At 42.2% G+C, this 23,182-nt stretch overlaps 1 protein-coding gene across 1 annotated transcript in view; it reads right to left on the reverse strand.

Annotated features, from left to right (window-relative positions):
• NAE1 (NEDD8 activating enzyme E1 subunit 1) overlaps positions 1-23,182 on the reverse strand; it is a 1,377,685-nt gene that overhangs the window by 409,004 nt on the left and 945,499 nt on the right. The window contains exon 16 of the mRNA XM_044081916.1: positions 4,428-4,514. Within this exon, the coding sequence (XP_043937851.1) occupies positions 4,428-4,514 (87 nt within the window). The remainder of the gene's footprint in view (positions 1-4,427; positions 4,515-23,182) is intronic.

Genomic DNA, 23,182 nt, shown 5'->3' on the forward strand with positions numbered 1-23,182 from the left:
ACTTAACATATAGAAGTTATGTTCTTACCATAACGTTCCATGTTAGTTGTCTTCTTCTCGCTTCTTTCTTCGTCCCACCCTCCTTCCCCTGGCCTGGACAGACCTAGAGGAGTTTGATTGTGACCTCTCTTTCTACCACCTCTTTGCGATAGGTATATGCTCTGCTGTGCATATTTTCCTAGATCAGGCTTAGGCCACCCTTCTCTTTCCCTTTGTTTATAGAGGTGGACTCTTTTCCAGTTTTTCCTGGTTGTATTATTAGCTGGGCCTAGCTCACAAACGAGATCTGAGGTAATTCACGCCTAGCATTGTGGGATATAGGGGCAGCCTCGAGCCGGTGGAACCAACTCTCGAGCTTTTAGAGTGGCCGAGTCGGAGCCGAGGTCGGCTCCGAACCCATCCAGCAAGAAAGAAGACGAGAAGAAGACAACTAACATGGAACGTTATGGTAAGAACATAACTTCTATTTAAGCAGCACAGAATGGTGGTCTGTAGGATGACGTTGGTGATCAAGAAGAAGAGGAGGAGTGTGAAAGCAATGCCAAGGATTAAATGGTGGAAGTTAAAAAAGGTTGATTGTGAAGTGGAGTTTAGGGAAGAGTTAAGACAGGCACTTGGAGGCAGTGGAGAGTTACCGAATAGCTGGGTAACTACAGCAGAACTAGTAAGGGAGACTGCTTGAAAGGTGCTTGGTGTGACATCTGGACAGAGGAAGGAGGACAAGGAGACCTGGTGGTGGAATGAGGAAGTACAGGAGAGTATACAGAGGAAGAGGCTGGCGAAGAAGAAGTGGGATTGTCAAAGAGATGAAGAAAGTAGACATGAGTATAAGGAGATGAGGCATGGCAAAGAGAGAGGTGGAAAGCTAAGGATAAGGCGTATGGAGAGTTGTATGAGAGATTGGACACTAAAGAGGGAGAAAAGGACCTGTACCAATTGGCTAGACAGAGGGACAGAGCTGGGAAAGATGTGCAGCAAGTAAGGGTGATAAAGGATAGTGAGGGAAAGGTACTCACAAGAGAGGAGAGTGTGTTGAGTAGATGGAAAGAGTATTTTGAGAGGCTGATGAATGAAGAGAATGAGAGAGAGAGAAGATTGGATGATGTGGGGATAGTGAATCAGGAAGTGAAACAGATTAGCAAGGAGGAAGTAAGGACAGCTATGAAGAGGATGAATAATGGAAAGGCTGTTGGCCCAGATGACATACCAATGGAAGCATGGTGGTGCTTAGGAGAAATGACAGTGGAATTTTTAACTAGATTGTTTAATGAAATTCTGGAAAGTCAGAGGATGCCTGAGGAGTGGAGAAAGTGTTTTGGTACCTATATTTAAGAATAAGGGTGATGTGCAGAGCTGCAGTAACTACAGAGGGATAAAATTGATCAGTCACAGCTTGAAGCTATGGGAAAGAGTAGTAGAAGCTAGGTTAAGAAGGGAGGTGATGATTAGTGATCAACAGTATGGTTTCATGCCAGGAAAGAGCACTACAGATGCAATGTTTGCTCTGAGAGTGTTACTGGAGAAATAGGAGGAGTTGCATTGTGTCTTTGTAGACTTGGAGAAAGCATATGACAGGGTGCCTAGAGAAGAGTTGTGGTATTGTATGAGGAAGTCGGGAGTGGCAGAGAAGTATGTAAGAGTGGTACACGATATGTACAAGGGTAGTGTGACAGTGGTGAGGACTGCAGTGGGAGTGACAGATCCATTTAAGGTGGAGGTGGGATTACATCAAGGATCAGCTCTGAGTTCTTTCTTATTTGCAGTGGTGATGGACAGGTTGACAGATGAGATCAGACAGGAGGCCCCGTGGACTATGATGTTTGCAGATGACATTGTGATCTATAGTGAGAGTAGGAATCAGGTTGAGGAGACTCTGGAGAGGTGGAGATATGCTCTAGAGAGCAGAGGAATGAAGGTCAGCAGGGCTAAGACAGAATATATGTGTGTAAATGAGAGAGTGGGTAGAGGAATGGTGAGGATGCAAGGAGTAGAGTTGGTAAAGGTGGACGAGTTTAAGTACTTGGGATCAAAAGTTCAGAGTAATGGTGAATGTGGAAGAGAGGTGAAGAAGAGAGTACAGGCAGGGTGGAATGGGTGGAGAAGTGTGTCAGGAGTGATTTGTGACAAACGGGTACCAATAAGAGTGAAAGGGAAGGTCTACAAGAGGGTACTGAGACCAGCTATGTTATATGGGTTGGAGACAGTGGCATTGACAAAAAGGCAGGAGTCAGACCTGGATGTGGCAGAGTTAAAGATGTTAAGATTTGCACTTGGTGTGACTAGGATGGATAGGATTAGGAATCAGTATATTAGAGGGTCAAGCTCATGTTGGACAGTTTGGAGACAAAGCAAGAGAGACGAGATTGCGTTGGTTTGGACATGTGCTGAGGAGGGATGATGGGTATATTGGGAAAAAGATGCTAAGGATGGAGCTGCCAGGTAAGAGGAAAAGAGGAAGGCCTAAGATAAGGTTTATGGATGTGGTGAGAGAGGACATGCAGGTGGTTGGTGTGACAGAGCAAGATGCAGAGGATAGGAAGAAATGGAAAGAGATGATCCGTTGTGGTGACCCCTAACGGGAAAAGCCGAAAGATGATGATGATGATGATCAGGGATGTATAAGTTAACTGTACGTCTTTTTAAATAAAGTATAATGGGTTGCTGGAACATGGATTATTCGTGTACCCAAGCAGTCCAAAACTATTAAAACCGCAGTGCTGGTTTGGAGCTCATCTCTGAAAGATGTGCTGCAGCATACATGACAGCAGAAAAGCACAACCCTTTCATCTAAGAAAAGGAGCCTACTTTTTGAGGTACTACGGGTGTGAAATGTTTTTTCCCCATTACTGAAAGGCTGTGCCCTTACTGTGACAGAAGAGCGGCCAATATGGGTTTACCACCGTACCTGTCAACTTCTCAGGGCACGTAATCTGGACAAAGCCAAAATAAATGGGGACAAATGGCCAAAGCTAGGGACAGATTTTAAACATCGCTCCTATAAACTTAGAAAGTTGCTGGAATGACAGATTTTACATTACTATATATTTTTCTGAAGGGTATGAAGTCTGAAACTCAAATATCTCTCATTATTTAGTATTACTTCACGACTTCAATCCTCAATGATTTGCCAGAAAACCACAAATTTTATGAAGAATGCACCAAAAATAAGAGGCAACATTTCGACATTTTATTTTATACAAGTGCAAAGCTTTATACAAATTCAAATGTTAATGTGAATATAACAGTAATGTTCTGGTTATAATTTTGTGTCATTTTTGTCTGTTTTTCAAGGTATGTTAGAAGGTTGGTTTCCCATAATTCCACTGGAGTGGGCAGAGTCATATTATTACGCATGCACATTTTATGTTAATTAGCATATAGATTTGTCCAGTTGTACCTATTTTTCATGGGCCTTTGTCCAGATTTTTGATGTCTCCAGGTTGAGAGGTAATGCTGTTGACAATTAGGAACACAAACAAAATGACTGCTGGGTAGGCATTAAGTTAGGAATCGACTGTTCCTTGTCCTAAAGCCAGAAGCTTCCTTATGCTTTGTAAAAGCACTCAAAGTTTATAACTACAGTATAAAATGTCCTTTTTACAAAAGGAATCCCAGAACTTACACTCAAGACACTTTACAAGAAGGTCCAATGCAAATTAGATAGCAAAGTTGAAACCCTTCAGTGGTATCTATCAGTCACCCACAAGCACAACTGACTACTACTTTCCTGGGGACCAACAATGCCCTTGAAGAGATTTCCAAGTCACAAGGTCTACCAGGCAAACACAGCAATACAAAAATTCCACTAAAATAACAGTTATAAATAAGATATATTGAAGATAGTTAAAAGATAAATGCACTTTTGAAAATTAAAAGGGGATAAAAGAAAACATGTTACAGTCTGAAAGAGTTTGTAAAGAAAACAAAGTACCTCATCAAAGTTTAATTAATGAAAAAACTTCTACATATACTTGAATGAAGTCACCTTTTTTATGAATTATCACATTACTGAGTGCAGTTTAACAATTTCCACTGTTTGATGTCAAGACAAAAGAAAAATGATTTGGCATCACTAATTATGTCTTTCTTCAGGATAAAAAAAAGATTACATAGTAGGAAACAATTCAGTGTCTTCAAGGAAGCCTAGTGTACCCACACAAGAGGACAGTCAGTTTTAAATGTCTGGGTATATCTTTATGAAGGTGAAGTCATACGTAATGCTATGGCATACAGATGATGTAACATAAGAGGAAAATGACGCAAGTCATCCTTACTTCAAAGCCTTTGGTCAATCATGTCAGCTCACTACAGGTTTCTGCAAGTGCAGGATGCCACCTGAGAAAGTTAATCCACATGAAACATGGAAAAGCTGACCATAAAAAGTCCAAGTGCAAGGAAGACAAAAAACTGACTAAAGTAGTACGTACATATTTCATCCTTGTTAGTAGTTTCTGTGCCGTATTCTTCTGCCAATGATCTGCAACTTATCACTCGGAGAAATGCTGCATTTCTACCTAAGCAGAGAGAAAATAATCAGTACAGTTTTCCTTAACTTTTGCTTTACAAAAATGGCACTACTTGAATTATTAGTAGTTTGCTTAAATAACAGATTATGAATGTATACAAAAGTAAATGTTTTACGGTACGTAGAACACTAGAGATAAGTATTTTTGCATTACTTGTCTGAAACTGAGATAAGAAGAGAGGAAAGGCCCAGATGACCAAAGGGCTCCCTTCCACTACTCAACAGTTGTAAATATAAAAACAAAATATAAACAAAAATTACAGAAAATAAATGACACAAAAATAACAATAGAAGCATACCCCAAGTTAAGTCTCTCAAAAATACTCCTAAAACTAATCAGGGAATGCAAAAAAGCAAAGTAAAAGAAACATACATAACAATGAACAAAAAAGTCAGCATCCACTGCAGGCTTTGTGGCACAAGGATGAAGCCTTGACTAGGACACAGGCAATCAGAGATCAATTAGTATCTCAGGTGCAAGAGAAGCCAGGTGGGGAAGGGTGGAATTGGCCGGTTAGTGTCAGCTCATGGTGAGGGGGAGCAGTCTGGCCTGCTGACTGTCTTCTATAGAAGAAGTGCATGGTATGCAGAGTGCAAGTCAAAGACATTCACTGGCTCTGGCAAGCTATGTTCACAATCAGCCTCTGTGTGTGTGTGTCAATGTGCATGCCCCCTGAGGGTGACAAAAAAGGCCCTTGTGTATGTGAGAATGCACATAAGCTGCTGCGGCGATTTAAGATCACAGAAATAAAAACTTTGACAGCTGCCTGGAAGATGGTCTCCTTCAACTGGCTCCAGCTACATGAGGGGTATGAATAGACCAAATGATCACAGGATGGATAACGGTTGTCAGGCAGTGGGATGGAGGGGACAGTAATACAAAATAAATGGCATCCAGATACAGTGGTTCTCAGAGATAAATATTTAGTCCTGCAGCTAGAAGTGGTAGAAAAAGAGGAGACAAGTTCTCCACAAAACTGTGTACCATTACGTACTCACACAGTCTATATTAACACACAAAGAAAGTACACTGTTTAAAATGCACTGATGTTCGTCATAACCATAGATGTTTGAACATCAGTATAATTAATAATGCTTCAAAAGTACTGGTATTCATCTGTCAACAATTCTGCAGCAGTTTAAATTACACTGCTGCAGAAGTATAGGCGGCTATATACCTCATCATCTTGTTAACTGCTAGAGCTCTTGAAATTCTTTGCCCACAGATGATCTCCCCTTATGGAGAGGATGTTAATAGGATGTTCAGTGCAAAAGTCAGAGCAGCTCATGCCATCTTCATGAATAAGACTGTTACCAACAACTGTGCCCATACAGCCTCCTATTTAAGCCAGGTAAAACCACAAGGTAGAAGTAAAACTATCTTAACCACCAAAATTTTCTGGTGTTCAACTACAGAAGAAGAAGAAGAGATCATTGGGAATATGGTGTGTGAAAGCCCCTAATGCAGCAAAGACTATTGTACTCAAACATTCCGTTATGTTACGCATAGTACAGAACTGTACTATGTTTATCATAAATAAAGTCTCATAATTAGTGACTTGGACAATTTGATGGTTAGTTGCAAATTCAGCCCTGGTTTAGCACCAACGGCCCTCATGGATAGAGGAAACATGCAAGTACCAGGCACATACTTGTGTGGCCCATCTTTGGAGATTTCATATTGCAAAATGTAAGGTAAAGGGATAACTACCATGGGAATATAGAGCTAGGCTTCTTAAGATCCCACAGATCAACAGCCTAGTAAATACTTATGAACATATAAAGACTACTGCTGCAGTATCATTCATGATACATGGACAATGCATTAAAGAAACGGGTATCTTGGCCAAACACCCTGCAATAATGCAATGGCAAACTCATCTCTGCTTAAAGAATGAAAGTCTTGTTTATTCTGGCTAAAACGCAGTGGACAAAAGCTCAAGTTACTGCTCTAGTAATGCATTATTCTGATATTCTAAAAACAAAATATTCTAGTGTGTTTGCAAGCTTTTCCATGCTGGTTGTAGCAAAAAAAAAAAAATCCAGTTACTTACTTAGCCTTTTAATGAAAGTTTGCATGAAGATTGGTCTGCCCTGCTTCCTTGGCACAATGAAAACAAAAAGCTAATTTGTTTATTTGATGTCTTCTGTTCTCTCAGTATACTACCTCAGCTGCCTATACACATCCATTAGGAGTAAAAACATTTCTTAATTTTGGTTCCAGCTAGTACTGATACTACCTTAAGAATGAATGAATGACCAAAGGAAAGAAGGAAGGGTTAAGTCCAAAGTGCTACCCTGTAACTGCAGAAAAAAACACACACACACACACACACACACACACACACAGGATACTTTAGACATTAAGGCCTACAGTTCTGATATCCTTCTTGTTGAAGTAATTGCTATCAAAGCCCCTCCCCCCCGGCTAACAGTCTGAATGCCACTGACATTAGGTGATTCAAAGAGGTAGTAAACGGTCAATTCCTGTATTAAGGTCGGGGGGGGGGGTCTTCTTGGGGACCTCAAATGAAGAGTTTCCTTTATGCTTGACTACGGGAACAGATGTCAATGGAGGCTCCAACAGAAAGCAAGCTGATACAGCCAAGGGATGTACCTTTAACAAGGCATATGCCAGAGTCCTTATCAAACAGCCTTGTTACATAAAGCAAGACATCTTGGACTGAGGCTGCCTTAGGTTAAATACCGCAGTCACTTCACCATGAAGAAAATCTATTTTAATTGGCCAGGTAAGGCTTCTTGATGGCAGGTGTCCTGTAATATATGTAATACTACAGTAACGAAAAAGTCCCTAGCATGGGATCAAGGTCCTAGCTTCCAGGCTGCTAGTTTGAGGTCTTTTAGATTTTCACATACTCTGGTTATATAACAATGGGTAGGATTTGGGGGACACACCAGTTTTTCTCTGATTACATTCAACAGCTAGGAAAGCCAGAGTTATCTTGCGCAAAGGAAGGCCAACACTTCTGCCTTGCTTGCTCCTGGCCTGAGAAGGACCTTGGAGGTTGGGGGAGGAGAGAAAGTGCACAAAGGAATCATTTTTCACTGTACTGAAAATATATTCTCTGTCCATTCTACATTTTATGGGTATCAGACACAGATATTTCACTTTGTAATTCAAGTGTGAAGCAAACGGGGCCATTTGCTGTGGTACCCTATTTTTACATTCAAACTATTCAAGACCTTGGGTCTAAGCTTCCATTCATGTAGACTGAGGTTAGACAAGACTTGTGAATCAAGAAGATGTAAGACCTGAATGCATAGGTTCCAGAATATTATGGCTAGTCTACAGAGCTGGTAAGACAGAGTTACCCTAGCATGTTGCTGTATCCCATGAATACCTTCAGGACTCCCTGGCTTTCAAGCTGCTTTGAATACTCAAGTGCATATACAAGGACTAACATGTCATTGACAAAGATATGACTAAGCCTGTCTCAACAGTTTTTTACTCCTTGAACATTCCTGTATGGGTTCCATGCCAAATAATGCTGCATTTTTTAACACCTTTATCAAATTATCACTTAAAAAACAGACATGTATTTTATATATATATATATATATATATATATATATATATATATATATATACACATACATACACACACACACACCGGTAAGGGGTTGCCACAGCAGATCACCTGTCCACTCATGATTGGCAGTGGAGTTTTACGGTGTCAAGTTGCCAGCCCCGGTGCCCAACCTTCCACACATACACATGCACATGCACTCACACCTAGGGCCAATTTAGAGTGTCCAATCCACCTACAGCAGATATATGTATATGTGTGTGTGTGTGTGTGTATGTGTTAGTCCTTGTATATGCACTTGAGTATTCAAAGCAGCTTGAAAGTCAGGGAGTCCTGAAGATATTCATGGGATAGAGCAACACTCTAGGGGAACTCTGTCTTACCAGCTCTGTAGATTAGCCATAATATGCTGTCTTTGGGATGTGGGAGGAAACCGGAGCACCCGGAGGAAACCCATGTGACCACAAGGAGGATATGCAGACTCCGCACAGAAGGCACCCCAGCCGAGGATCGAACCGGAGAACCTCTTGCTGTGAGGCAGCAACGCTAACCACTACATACACACACACACACATATATTTGTTTATCGGGGTAGTGCAATGATCAATATTGACCACTTTCAGGTTGAAATACAAAACATTTCACAAAACAACAAATACAGAAATGCAAGTAATATCACAACAGTTCAGGCTAATTACATAGAAAAACTGCATATACATTCCAGTGAACAAGCACAATGCAATGTACAATCAAACAGAATGTAATGTACACTGCACACATTAGTTTCTAAAATGGCTCAATCTTTACTGACTCTTAAGAGAGGAGAAGAAACTCTGGAAAGAGACAGGTTAAGTGATATGCCCTGTGCCAAATGTACATTAACACAAAAAAAAAGACGTATTAACATTTCTTCCCATTTACATACATTAAACATCACATATCTTTTCTTTCTAATTACTTTTCCAACATTGTAAATCACTCAATTCCTGCCTTTCCTTAAACCATACTCCTCCTCCTCAGGAATGTTATTCTGCATGTACTGTTCCCACAATTTCTACTTATTTCTATGTAATTTGCTCTTTCCCTTTTCTAAAGATCCTTCTTCCATTTCTTTTCTAATATTCAACACTTCAAATACAGTTGGTTTAGACACAGATTTCAATTTTCTAGTAATTGCTTTTTTGGCAGCCAACATAAACTTAATAAGGCCTTACTATAATAATTAGGTGATTCAAATTCTGTGTCCCTGCTCAAAAAATCATATCCTTAGTTACAAACTGGCCCAGTATTTCTCACAGAGTACTCTGAAGGAAATTTTTAAAATCTGAAAACTTACTGCATTATCAAAACATGTTCCCACTTACTTCTTTCATCTCTGTCACACCTCCAGCATTTGCATACTTGAAGGAAAATTCTTTTAAGTCTACTTGGAATATAAAAATACTTATGCAACACTTCCAAGCAAAGATCCTAAACCTTCTGGACTTTGGTGCATACTTGGGAGCCATACACAAGTCCTGGCATTGTTCTTTTGCAAATTTCTTTTCCAGTCTCTCTCCCCAATTTATTTTCTAGCCTCCTGTAATTGACTCTTACAGTTATCAGGCATTAGTTTACATGCCTTACTAATTATCCTTTAACAGCAGCTTCCCTTCTAGATTTGACCAAAAATTCCACCAGATCAGGGCTTTCTCTTAAGATTCCCCTATCCCTTTCTCTTTGCTTATACTCCGATACCAATCCCCGGAAGGGAAGGCAGTATCTTTAGCTTGTAGTACAATCACTCTAGTTATTTGCACCCAATACCGTGGTTCCTTTGCCAATTTTCTCCAATACATTCCAGCCCCCTCTTGCTTACTTTGTTGGCTTAGTTCTTGGAATACTTTTTGCTATTTTATGAATATCAGAGTTGTATGGTTATGAATATAATGGTTGCATGGTTATGAATATCATGGTTGCATGGTTATGAATATCATGGTTGCATGGTTATGAATATCATGGTTGTATGATTATGAATATCATGGTTCTATGGTTATTATTCTTCCTAAAGATCTGCATCCAGAATCCCACTCTATTTCTTGAACTTCCCTGCTGCTTCATCATCCATTTCCATTTGCAGTATGTGTTTAAAAATACAGATGTAAAACTAAATTATAGCAGAGATACTCTGCTAGAACTTTTGACTATTAAGCTCTCCATGTGAAAGGCTTGCTGAGTTACAGTCTACAGGGCTTGTGAGGCCTACAACACACTACAAACCCTGCGAGCTAGGAATCATGCTCAAACATGGTGTGAAATGCTATGTGTAAGCAGATTCAATTTTTACCAGTTATCCCGGACTGGAATCACTGCCAGATTAAAAGCTAACCTCTACAGGCCTGCACTTTCAATATTTTACTGGCAAGCATTCGCTTCTTAGAAAATAAAATGGAGTACCTAAGACTAGAGATGACTACTCAAAGTAAGGTGATAAACTGTTGTGTGCTTATCTTCATAGAGACATGGCTAAATTCCAACATTAATAATAGTGCAGTTTATGTGGAGGGGGCTATCATTATTTCGAGCAGATCCAAGACACTCAGTGGGAAATCTCGGGGAGGAAGAGGAGTCTATTTATGTCAATAATAACTGGTGTTCCAACTGTGAGATGGTCTCCGAGCAAGGTCAAGTAATTGGGCAGTTCGAGCCATTGTAGGCTATGGAGAGAGTGGCAGTGGTGGGAGGAGTTTTCAGAGTTAGTAGCAAATTTGCTTATTTTGTCGTAGCATGACTCGAATTTGGATTGTTGGCAGAGTTGGAGATTATTTAGCAGAGGAGCTCCGTACACAAGAGAGGGGAGATGGTAGGAGGAAGCAAGGGTTTTCCTGGTGGGGAGAGGAAGAGGTAGCGGTTGTGCCTGTATGAGTCCTAGTTTTGGTGGGGTTTTTTTGATGGCAGATTGGATATGGGTGTCAAATTTTAGATGTTCGTCAATGGTGACACCAAGGAGTTTGGTACTGGATACAATTTCGATGGGGATGTTATTACCGAGTACAGAGAAAGTTTTTGTCGACTGGGGAGTTTCTGGAGGGGAAAAAGATAATCAGTTTAGTTTTATTAGCGTTTAGGACAAGGTGGTTGTTTATCATCCAGGAGTCTGTTATACAGAAGGCTGATTGAGTTTTTAGAAGTAGGTCGGAGGAGGAGTAGGCTGAGCAGATGATTGTTGAATCATCTGCATACTGGATTATTGAGGAGTCAGGGATGGCGCGGTGAAAGTTGTTAATAAATATATTGAAGACTAGTGGGCCAAGAACTGAACCTTGTGGCACCCCAGTGGGGGTGTGCAGAAAGGGGGAGGTTGAGAATTTCCATTGAACGGCTTGTTGATGTTCAGAGAGGTAGCTTGAGAACCAGGCTAGGGTGGAAGTGGAGAGGTTGACAGATGACAGCTGAGTTAGGAGTAAATGATGGGAGACTGTGTCAAAAGCTTTGGATAGGTCTAGGAACAGGGAAGATAAAAGTTTACCAGTGTCGTGTGCTTGGTTTACGGTTTCGAGGAAGGATAGTAGGGCAGTCATGGTACTGTGGCCAGGGCAGAAGCCATGTTGAGTAGGGGGAGAGAAGGATGTTATGAGTCAGAAACACCAGGAGTTGCGTATGGATACATTTCTCCAGGATTTTTGAAAGTGGGGAAAGGATAGCTATAGGTCTGAAGTTGGAGGTGTCTGGGTTTTTGCCTCCTTTATGTAGTGGGATAATGTATGCATAGCGCCAGATGGAAGGGACATGTGCTTTGCAGATGGATCTATTGATTAAGATGGAAATGGGGAAGGTAATACTGTCAGCAGATATTTTTAGGAAGATTGCTGGGAGATTATCAGGTGCATTTTGACTAGGTTTTAGTTGGAGGAATAATTTTTTATTGTACTTGTAGGGATGGGTGCAACGTTGAAGGGGAAGAGGGGTGCAAGGGGTTGGGGGGGTGAAAGAGGAGGACAACGTAGCTATGCAATCTATGAAGAAGGAGTTGAATTGAGTGGCAGTGTCTAGATCTGTAAGGTTTGGGTTGGAGCAGGGGTTCTCTTTATTACATGGGTGGAGGAGAGAGGAGACTGTGTCCCAGAATTTCCTAGGGTTGGTTGAATGTTTGGCCTGAAGTTTGGAACAGTATACTTTATGGTCTCTATTAATTAGTTTTTTTTTACTGAGATTCAAGTTTAATAGCGGGAGACTTCAATCAGGCCAAACTGAAGTCAGTTCTACCACATTACTATCAGCACTTAGATTTTGCAACTAAGGGGGAGAACATATTGGATAAGGTCTACACCAGTGTCAAACTAGCACTTAAGGCAGTGCCTCACACAAACCTGGGAAAACTGACTCTCTCTATAATGCTAGTTCCAGAGTATAGACCATTATTAACCAGAGGGAAGCCAACCAAGAAACAATTAAGGATATGGCCGGAGGAAGCAGTCTCTGCACTTCAAGACTTAAGATTTTCCAGATTTAAGTATTTTTTTCTCTGTTTTTTTTGCTCAGACTGCCTTTTCCCGCCTAAAAAGTGAATTTATAACTGATCTGTGCTTTAAAAAGTTTAAATTGCATTTGCCTTCTGCTTTTTACAGTTTTTGCACTTGTTTTATATCAATTTAAGTCGTTTTGTATTGTATAACTGTTGTAGGCTACACACTAAAGTGCGCTAGCCTGTTTATAGCATCTACAGTGATTTTGGTGTATTTTTCTGCTGTTTCCTGAAAAAAACAAACAAAAAAAAAAATTCTCTTTTCCTGCCTTTGCTGAACTAGATTAGTCCAAATTTCAGGTTTTGCTGAATTCCGGACTGTGGTATAGTTTCCTGTGTTGCCCATATCCTTACTTGGATAGGAGGAAGCTTCTCTGTTCACCAGTGAGAGTGGGGAGCTTTGAGCAGCCTATCTGTCCCTGGAGGAGTGGTCTCAGCCCTGAAACTAGTAGCTTATTGGCCGCTCTGGGTCATTTCCTATCTCTTTCAGTTTCCCTGCCTTAGAACCCGCATTTGTGCAGTTTTGCCCAATTTTGCGCGCAGCGCCGCTTAAACTGGTTTAAACTATTCCCGGCTCCACAAAGTCTGCTCTTCACTTTTTCCCTTAGAACTGTTCTAAATCTCAAAGTAAGCACTCTATTTTCATTCTAAAGCCCTGCAGTTGCTCGTATAAGTAATCTTATAAGTAAACACTAATAAACTAAAGCACTACACCCTCTTATACTCCCTTTAAGTACTTGGTTCCCTATTGGTCCTTTTTGATCAGTCAAAAAGTAGTTCCTTATACTATTCTGGCATGTCCAAAAGTCAGTTTTGGGTTTACTCTCCAGTCCAGCTGGTGAATCTGGGAATCTTGAGGCAATGTTACAGCTGCCTTATGTACACAGACCACCCTCTCCTCCTCCCAACAAGCTCAAATACATGTGAGAGATGCAACTATATAGCCAAACTGGAGGCTGAGTTCTCTCAACCCAATACTGGCACAGTCAGTCAGGAGGAGAAGGTAACCACACACATCACAAATCCAGTCTCACATAGACCTATCGCAACAGAAAACCAAACACATAAACACACTAAAACATACTCGGAGGCTCTAAATAAAAATCTGCCCAAGCAGCAGAGACCTCCAAAGCAGACATCCAAGCAACTGCTACCCCACAACAATACCCACGTATCACATAGTTCACAAAGTCAGTGTGCCACACAGTCAATGCCCTTAAGGCTAAGCAACACACCTAATACACTTGTAATAGGTGACTCTGTTGTCAGACACACTGACGTCCCACTCACCAGGCTGAACAAGGAGAAGGTCACTGTAAGCTGCCTGTCGGGTGCCAGGATCCGCCACATAACACAAGCACTCAGGTCACTCCAAAGCAAGTACAAATATGACTCCGTCATTGTCCATGCTGGTGTGAATGACCTGAGACTTACCTCCCTGGACTACATGAAAAGAGACATAGAGGAGCTCTCCGATCATGTAGCCCAGGCCAGTATGACCCTGACCTTGAGTAGCATCTTACCCTCACCAAGAATGATGCCACAGTATAAAGGCAAAATTATCAATTTTAAAAATTGGCTAAAGTATTGGTGTCATTCAAAGGGGATCCAATGTCTGTCAGCCTGGGATGACATGCTCGACAAGCCACGTTGCTTCGCTAGGGACGGCTTGCACCTGTCACCCCTGGGCTTTCGAATACTGGCTAAGGCTCTTGCCACCCCCATAGTGCCTTTTTTCGGCAAGGCTCAAAAGACAAACCCACCTCCATAGACAACACAAAGAAAAAGAAACTAAGGGTAATGCTGCTCAACGCCAGAAGTCTAAACCTCAAGATGCACGCACTCGATCCTCTCCTCAGTATGGAGAATATCGATATCTGTGCATTAACAGAAACCTTGTTCAAGGCTCCTGAGAGCACCCCAGCACTACCAGGTTATACCTCATACCATGCTTTTCGGCCCCAAAACTCAGACCGAACCACAAAAGGAGGGGGAGTATCCATATTCATCAAAGATACCCACACCTCCAGGTTAGTGGCACTGCATGAAGCATCGGAGACCATCCATGTGCAACTAACAGTGGGCAAAACTGCCTTTCAGTTTGTAACCTGCTACAGACCACCCTCCCAAACTCAGGAACCCCACTCGGCTTTCCTGAGAACACTGCAGAATATGAAGGTCTCTCCAAACACCATTATATTGGGTGACTTCAACTACCCAAACATAGACTGGGAGCACTACTCAAGCCCCAACACCCTCGCCCAACGGTTCCTAGAATTTATAAACTCAAATGCTATGGAACAACTGGTCACCACTCCCACAAGAGGGGAAAACGTATTGGACCTAATCATCACCAACATGGGGACTCTATGTTCCATACCAGAGGTATACCCCTCATTGGTAAGATCTGACCATAAATTAATCTCACTGGACATCCATATCCCGTCCCCACCCCCAGCCAAGGAAACCACGGTGAAGAACTTCTCAAAAGCAAACTTCACACTTCTCAAAACCAAGGTGGAATCCTTCAAAGCCCCCGGGCCAGTGGAAAATACGGCCCAAACCGCAGAATCCTTTACAAACGCTTTGTATGGACACCTACAGGAATGCATGGATCGTGCTATCCCAAATAAAACCAAAACTCATTCCTCCAAAGGCAGGAGACCTGTCTGGTCGACCCCAGCCATAAATAAGCTGTACAACAGAAGGAGGATGCTACTACATGATAGAGCAAAATCCCAAAAAGGGAAAGCATCGCTGATCAGTACTAGCAAGAAACTATGATCCCTCATAAAATCATCTTAAGGCCAGCTTCGAAAGAAAAATTGCACAAGATGCTAAAGATAATCAACAAGGCCTTCTTTAGTTATTTCAGGAACCTGGGTGGCAACTCCCAGATATGTTCTGAGTTAGTTCAAAATGACAAAAAATACACTGAACCCACAGACATTGCCAACATCCTGGCAGACAGGTTCAGTGCAAACTTCTCCCCCCCTTCCCCCCCAAAAGAGCAAATGTCTATCCTAACAGAGTGTAGCCTCCCTGATATCACAGATGCACAGGTGAGAGCTGCCCTCTCCAAAGCAAAAAACACAGCATCAATGGGACCGGATGGTGTCCCGGGCTGCGTCTTACACGAACTCCAAGAAGAACTGAACCCTCACATAAAGTCACTGTTCAATCTCAGCCTTACTACAGGATATGTACCCAAGGAATGGCGTACAGCAACAGTGGTCCCACTCCACAAAGGTGGTGCCACAACGGACCCCGGAAACTATCGCCCTATAAGCCTGACTAGCCTGGTCTGCAAAGCTATGGAGCGTATCATCATGAAACTCATAAACAAAGACATTGGGAACCTCCAAACACTGGATCCTACCCAATTCGGCTTTGTTAAGGGCAGATCTTGCCTCTTGAACCTGGTCGACTTCTTTGAAACAGTCACCAAGGCCATAGATGAAGGGAAGGTAGTCCACACAGCCTACCTGGACCTCGCAAAAGCCTTCCACACAATACCCCACTCGGGCATCATAAATAAGCTCACCAGCTTAATTATCAACCCCTATGTCACAAGATGGGTTGCAAACTGGCTCAGGGATAGAATCCACATGGTCAGAATTGCAGGTGCCATGTCAGACTCTAAACCAGTTACAAGTGGCGTCCCACAAGGCTCAGTCCTGGGACCTCTCTTGTTCGGTATATATTTCTCTGAGGTATAGGCTAACATGGGAGGACTATGGCTGACCAAGTTCGCAGATGACTGCAAACTGGGTGCCATAATCGACTCGCCGACTGACACAAGCATCCTCCAAAAGGGTCTCACAGAGACGGATAACTGGTGCCAGAGCCATGGCCTAAAGCTAAATGCCAAAAAGTGCATAGTGATCCCCTTTGGGAAAAACAAAGTGCCCACAAATTACCACATAGGTGGTAATCCATTAAGTACAGAAGAAGTAATTAGGGATTTGGGGACCCACGTAGATAGCAATCTCTCCTTTGACAATCACATTTCCAAAGTGGTTAGAAAGACCTTCTATATAGCCCACCTTATCACGAAAGGGTTCACATCTAGATCAAGAGAGGTCATTGTGCCCCTCTACTCATCAGGCCCATAATTGAATACAATGCCCCATTTGGGATGTACCTTACCCGACACCTTCAGCAACTGGAAAGACCCCAAAAGTACCTCACCAAGAGGATCAAGGGACTCAAACAAATGCCCTAAGCAGTTAGGCTAAAGAAACTCCAGCTCTACTCAGTTGCTTACCGCCTACTCAGAGGCGATCTGTGCCTGACGTATAAAGCCATGTCCAACCCAGAATTAATGGACATGCTCCACCTCAGGAAATCCAAATCCTTTAGAGCTACACGCTCCAGGGACTTAAACCTCAGCAAAGAAATAAATAGGACATGCTGGAGGGACAGATTCATATCCCAGAGGCTGCCCCACTCTGGAACAAAATCCCAATCCATGTTAGGCAGAGTCCCCTCAATGATCCTCTTCAAGAGAAATCTTGACGAGTGGATGGGAGATCGCAGGTTTACCCCTGGGATCTCTTCTGTGTCCCTAACTAGACAGAGGCACAGTAAACTAACCTCAAAAGGGCTATCTTCTGTGACCTACTATACAGAGGCACAGTCAACTAATCTAAAAGGGTGGCGAAAGCCAAACACACTCTGGCTAGGCTTATAAATGCCCTAGGGCAGATAGCCTAGTATCAACCTATGAACCTATAAGACTGTTTTGAAAGCAGAGATTGGAACATGTTCAAAGAAGCAGCCACTGTAAACCAGCACATCAACCTAGGTGAGTACACATATACATCAAAGTGTACGGATGATGTGATGGTCAATAAGATCATCACCACATGAGCCAACCAGAAACCCTGGTTTACAAGTGGAGTGTACAAGCTTCTGAGAGAACGCAATGCTGCCTTTAAGTCGGGGGATAATGATGTCCTTAGATTAGCCACAGTGAATCTAAATAGGGGTGTGAGATGTCAAACGTGCCTATGGACAGAAAATTCAGTCACTTCACAGACCTTAAAGACTCCAGGCGTCTGTGGCAAGTAATTCAATCCATAACAGACTACAGGCCCTCATCTTCTCAGTGTGATGACCACACTGAATTTCTCAACAAGCTCAACATATATTTTAGCCGATGTAACCACTCCTGGTAGAACTGAAAATTTCTATAACGACCAAAACAGAATGACCAGTGAAAAACAGCTCTACTTTTCAAAAACACTTTTAATCACAGAACACACTTCTCTTAGCGCCTCGGCCGTAGCCTTTACAGAGTAAAAACTTTCATTGTTAAAAGATATCTTATTTATACAATTTCTGTTAATTAATTAACAATTAAATTACCGCAATTATTCAATTAAAAAACATTATATAAAACTATGCCAATTGCATTCCTTGTTCATACCCTTAGGTATAAGCGTGTCATATTTCATTATTAAAATAGATTCCTTCTGTCTTAATACATATTTTAATAAGTCTACATTACCATATTGTAATGTTACTTGTTCCAGCACCGTTGCTTTCATGGTTTTTATATCACCATTGTGTTCTTTATTAAAGTGTTCAGCTACAGGACTAAGAATTTTATTATTTCTGATGTCTCTCACATGCTCTTTTATTCGTTCTGCCAAAGATCTTTTTGTTTCCCCTATATAACATTTATTACAAGGGCACATTGAACCATAAATCACACCTTTACTATGCAAGAATACGTTCCCAGTGTATTAAATCTTTTTCCCCCTATTTTCTCTATTTTTGTTATTATATGCTGGCATACAGAGCATTTACCACAAGGAAATGTTCCTTTCACTTTAACATTCTCCAGCATTTTCTCTATAGGTCTTCTATATTTTGCATGCACCAGAAAATCCTTTAAATTTCTTCCCCTTTGGTAAGAAATTCCTAACTATTTGTGATAATGATTGAACATCCCTTCTAATTTGTTCCCAGTATTCCTTAACCACTTCTGTCAATCTCTGAGAAAATAAGCTATATTTAGTAACAAAGAACATGTTCTCCTTTCCAGATGTCGTTTCTACAACTTCTTTTCTTTTTTTATGTCCACCTACATTAACTCTTATCCCTCCTTGTTTTTTATTAAATATTTTCTGTACGCTACCGTACACGTTATCCATCTCATAACCTCTTGAAATAAACATCACAGCCACCCTCTGAGCCTCTTCATATGCTTCTATCATGTCACTGTTCAGTCTTTTAATCCTAAGCATTTCTGTTTAGGTCATTATAGAGATATATTTTAGCCGGTTTGAGGAAAACAACACCACTGCAGCAACAAAAGTCTTTATCGGCCAGGACAGTGCAGTGCTCTGTCTCAACCCAGCTGATGTTTGGAGGACCTTATGCAGGGTAAACCCAAGGAAAGCGGCCGAACCGGACAACATTCTGGGGCAGGTACTTGGGGACTGTGCTGATCAACTGACAAACGTCCGTATTGACAACTTTAACACCATTGTACCTAAAAGTTTTAAAAACACAACCATCATACCACTGCACAAAAAGTCTCCACCATCAAGCCTCAATGACTACTGACCCACAGCTCTCACCTTCACTGTAATAAAATGCTTTGAAAGGCTGGTCAAGGACTATATAACATCAAGACTTCCTGCAACTTTTGATCCACTCAAATTTGGATACCGATCTAATCACTTCATGATGGAAGCTACTTCATTGGCACTTCACTTATCTCTGGCCCATCTGGAAAACAAAAATTGCTATGTGCATATGCTAGTCATAGACTTCAGCTCTGCCTTCAACATGGTCATCCTCCAGCATCTGATAAAGAAACTGGTAAAACTGGATATCAGCACCCCACTATGTAATTGGATACTAGACCTTCTCATAAGTAGGCCCTACACAGTATGCGTTGGCAAAAACACCTAAGGACAGCATCATTATGAACACTGGGGTACCACAGGATTGTATCTTGAACCCCTTACTGTTCACTTTGCTGACCCATGACTGTGTCGGCATGTACAGTTCGAACCACATAACTATGTTTGCAGACAGCACAACAGTATGATAATGAAACAGCCTATCGAGAGGAGGTTAGCAAACTGGTTGTGTGGTGTGACAATAAACAAGATCAAGGAGATAATTGTTGACTTCAGAAGAAACCATGGAGTGCACCATCCATTCACAATACATAGAGAAATAGAGGAAAGGGTAAAAAGCAGCAGTTCTTAGGGGTACATATCACGGAGGACTTGTCATGGTCCATAAAAACAAATTCCATTGTCAAGCGGGTGCAAAAGCGGCTCCATTTTCTGCAAAGAATGAGAAGAGCAAACCTTCCACATCCTCTACTCACAGCGTTCTACACAGGCACTTTTGGTATGGCATGGAAAAGTACAGTTGTGTACACTTACCATAAATGTAGATGTTCCGAGTGTCTTCACTGTTGCAGTCAATACATTTGGGTTATCTGTCTGCAGGTAGCCCTCAGCCGGACTGAATATCAAAGTCTTGGATTCCTGCATCGGGTGCGGTCTCTTCTTCCATGATGTCAGGTCGTCATGGGTATAAAACATGCAGCCGACACCATTACATCAGTTTTTCTTGCCCTAGATGTCAGGTACCCCCATAATGGAAAGCAATTATACGTTAGATAACACCTGCAACAAAAAGCAAATACACCAGAAAGCTGAAATACACTTAAACAAGAAGAAAAGTATAGCCAAGATAAGTCAGGGGGCTGGAGAGAGGGTAACCAGAACAGCAACAGTGAATACACTCGAACATCTACATTTATGGTAAGTGTACACAACTGTACTATGTTCGTCGTGTTTCACTGTTGCAGTCATTACATCTGGGTTGATTCCCAAAGCTAAGGAAGGGAGGAGGAAGTTAGAGAGCATTAGGACCAGCTATTAAGCCCTGCAAAACTGCAGTGGCAAGGCCAGCTCTGGATTGAAAAAATAGGCATGTGGTAATGCTTGGTGAAGGTATGTACAGAGCTACAGGTAGCGGCTTCTAGGATGTCCCTGGTAGGGACACCTCTGAAAAAGGCTGTAGAGATAGATGCAACCCTGGTGCAATGTGATCTTATTCCCTGTGGGGTAGGTTTTCCATGGTGCTTACAGCAGAAATGAATGCAATGGGCTATCCACTTAGAAATGGTTTGCTTTGAAATGGCCTTCCCCTCTACCCCTGCAGCAAAGCCAACTAGCAGCTGTTCAGAATTTCTGAGAGGCTTAGTCATGTCCAAATAAAATCTAAGTTGCCTGTTCACATCCAAAGAGTGCAGTATTCGTTCTCCTTTGTTTTGTGGATTTGGGAAAAAAAGTAGGCAAATGAATGGACTGATTAAGGGCCACACTAGACACCACCTTGGGCATAAAGGAAGGATTGGTCCTGAGGACGTCTGCATGAAAGATGATAAATGGCTCCACTGCCATGAGGGCCTGTAATTCAGACACTCTCCTTCCTGAAGTGATGGCTAGAAAGAAAGCTGTTTTCCAAGAAAGGAACTTCAAGTCTGCAGTTGCAGCTGGCTCAATAGGAGGTAGAGTGAGCTTTTCCAATACAGAGTTATGGTCCCAGGCTGGAGTAGGGGCTCTCCTGGGTGATCTTAAATTTTTGGCCCCTGTGAGGAATTGCTTTAGCAGTGGGTGCGAGAAGAGGGGTGGTTCAGTATTATAATGAGCTAAATGGCAGAGGCATGAATTTTAATTGACGAGAAGGAAAGGCCCTTGTGGAGCATTTCTGTTAAGTACTGAAGAATATGCGGTAAGCTGGACACTGTTGTGCCCATCTCCAGAGTCTGGCTCCAGGAACAGTATCTTTTCCACTTTTCAACATAGGATTTTCTAGTACTAGGCCTCCTTGCCTCCAGAATGACATCTAGCACCTGCTTACTGAGGGATGTTATTGGAGAGCTCAAGGAATTAGCCAGGCTGTAAGGTTCAGGGTTTGAAGCTAAGGGTGCAGAATCTGGCCCTCCTGCTGGGACAGCAGGGAAGGGGTCTGAGGCAGGTGCCATGGTTACAGCAGTGACATACTGCGCAAGATGGGGTACCAATGTTGGTGTGGCCAGTCTGGTGCAATCAGTATTGTCCTTGGTTTATCCTGTTTGATCTTTAGCAGAACTTTCGAGAGGAGAGGCATAAACTGAGAGGCTTTCCCAGGTGAAGGATAGGGCATCCACTTTCCAAGCTTGACTGTGGGAAGTCCTTGTGCAGAATTTGTCCAATTGGTAGTTCTGAGGGGAGGCAAAGAGGTCTATCTCTGGATTCCCCAATTTGTTTTGAAAAAGGTTGAATATCTTTGGTTCCAGTTTCGACTCGTGTGGGTCCATGAGATTTCTGCTTAGGTCGTCTGCCAGTGAATTCAGCTTGTTTGGCAGGAATTGAGCTTGTAGGTGCACTTGGTTGCTCAAGGCTGTGTTCCACAGAGCCATGGCTAGTCTGCAGAGAGGGTACGAGTGGGTTCCCCCCTGCTTGTTTATGTACCACATAAAGTACAGTTTTGTACCTACCATAAATGTAGATGTCCGAACTGGATAGCATCTGCAGTCATAACAAGTGGGTTGTCCTGTTGTCAGGCAGCCCTGCAGTCGGCCGGATTCCAAAGTCCGGGTCCGGCTTCGGCTGATGTCGCACTTCTCCCGACGTCATCTCTGTTGGTCTTCGGGTATAAAAGCATCAGCCGACGCCATTTTCCTCAGTGTTTCTTGCCCCAGATGCCAGTAGCCCTCTTGCAGGCTAAAAATTTGGATAGATGCCAATGTTTCCAAATAGATAGAGGTAAACACAGCAATAAGCATATATGTACATGTATACAAACAAATACACCATAAAAGACTCCCCCCCAAAAGCTAGCTATTAGGAGGGTAAACACCCTAGGAGTACCACAGAGGGGAAGGAGGGAGGGTAATCCTGACTGCAGATGCTATCCAGTTCGGACATCTACATTTATGGTAGGTACAAAACTGTACTATGTCCTTCATGGATGCATCTGCAGTCATAACAATGGGTAGAATACCATAGCCAACTAGGGGAGGAGGATAAAAGTAGATTATGGTGTGTTTAGGATCCCTTGCAGTACAGCAGTGGCAAACCCTGCTCGGGATCTGGAATAAAGAGGCAAATTATAATGCTTGGCAAATGTATGCACGGAGGTCCAAGTAGCCGCCTCAATAATGTCTTTGGTTGCCACTCCTCGTAAGAAGGCTGTGGTAGTGGCTGTTGCCCTTGTAGAATGAGGTCTTATGTTCTGTGGAATTGGTTTTCCATGGAAGGAGTAACAGTATCGTATGCAATTTCCTATCCATTTGGAGATTGTCTGTTTGGAAATAGCTTTTCCTTCCCTTCCTGTTGCATAGGCTACAAAGAGTTGGTCAGTCTTTCTGCTATTTTTGTTCTGTCCAAGTAGTAGCGTAGCTGTCTATGTACATCCAAGGTATGCAGTATTCTTTCCCTCTGTTTTGTGGGTTGGGAAAGAAGGTAGGTAGGTGGATTGCCTGGTTTAAAGACACTCTGGATACCACCTTGGGCATAAATGTTGGATTAGTCCTCAAGGACACTCTATCTTGGTGGAAGATTAGGAAGGGTTGCACTGCCA

The sequence above is a fragment of the Protopterus annectens genome, chromosome 8.part1 (assembly GCF_019279795.1).
Source record: "Protopterus annectens isolate FY-2018-M chromosome 8.part1, PAN1.0, whole genome shotgun sequence".
Classification (NCBI taxonomy): domain Eukaryota; kingdom Metazoa; phylum Chordata; order Ceratodontiformes; family Protopteridae; genus Protopterus; species Protopterus annectens.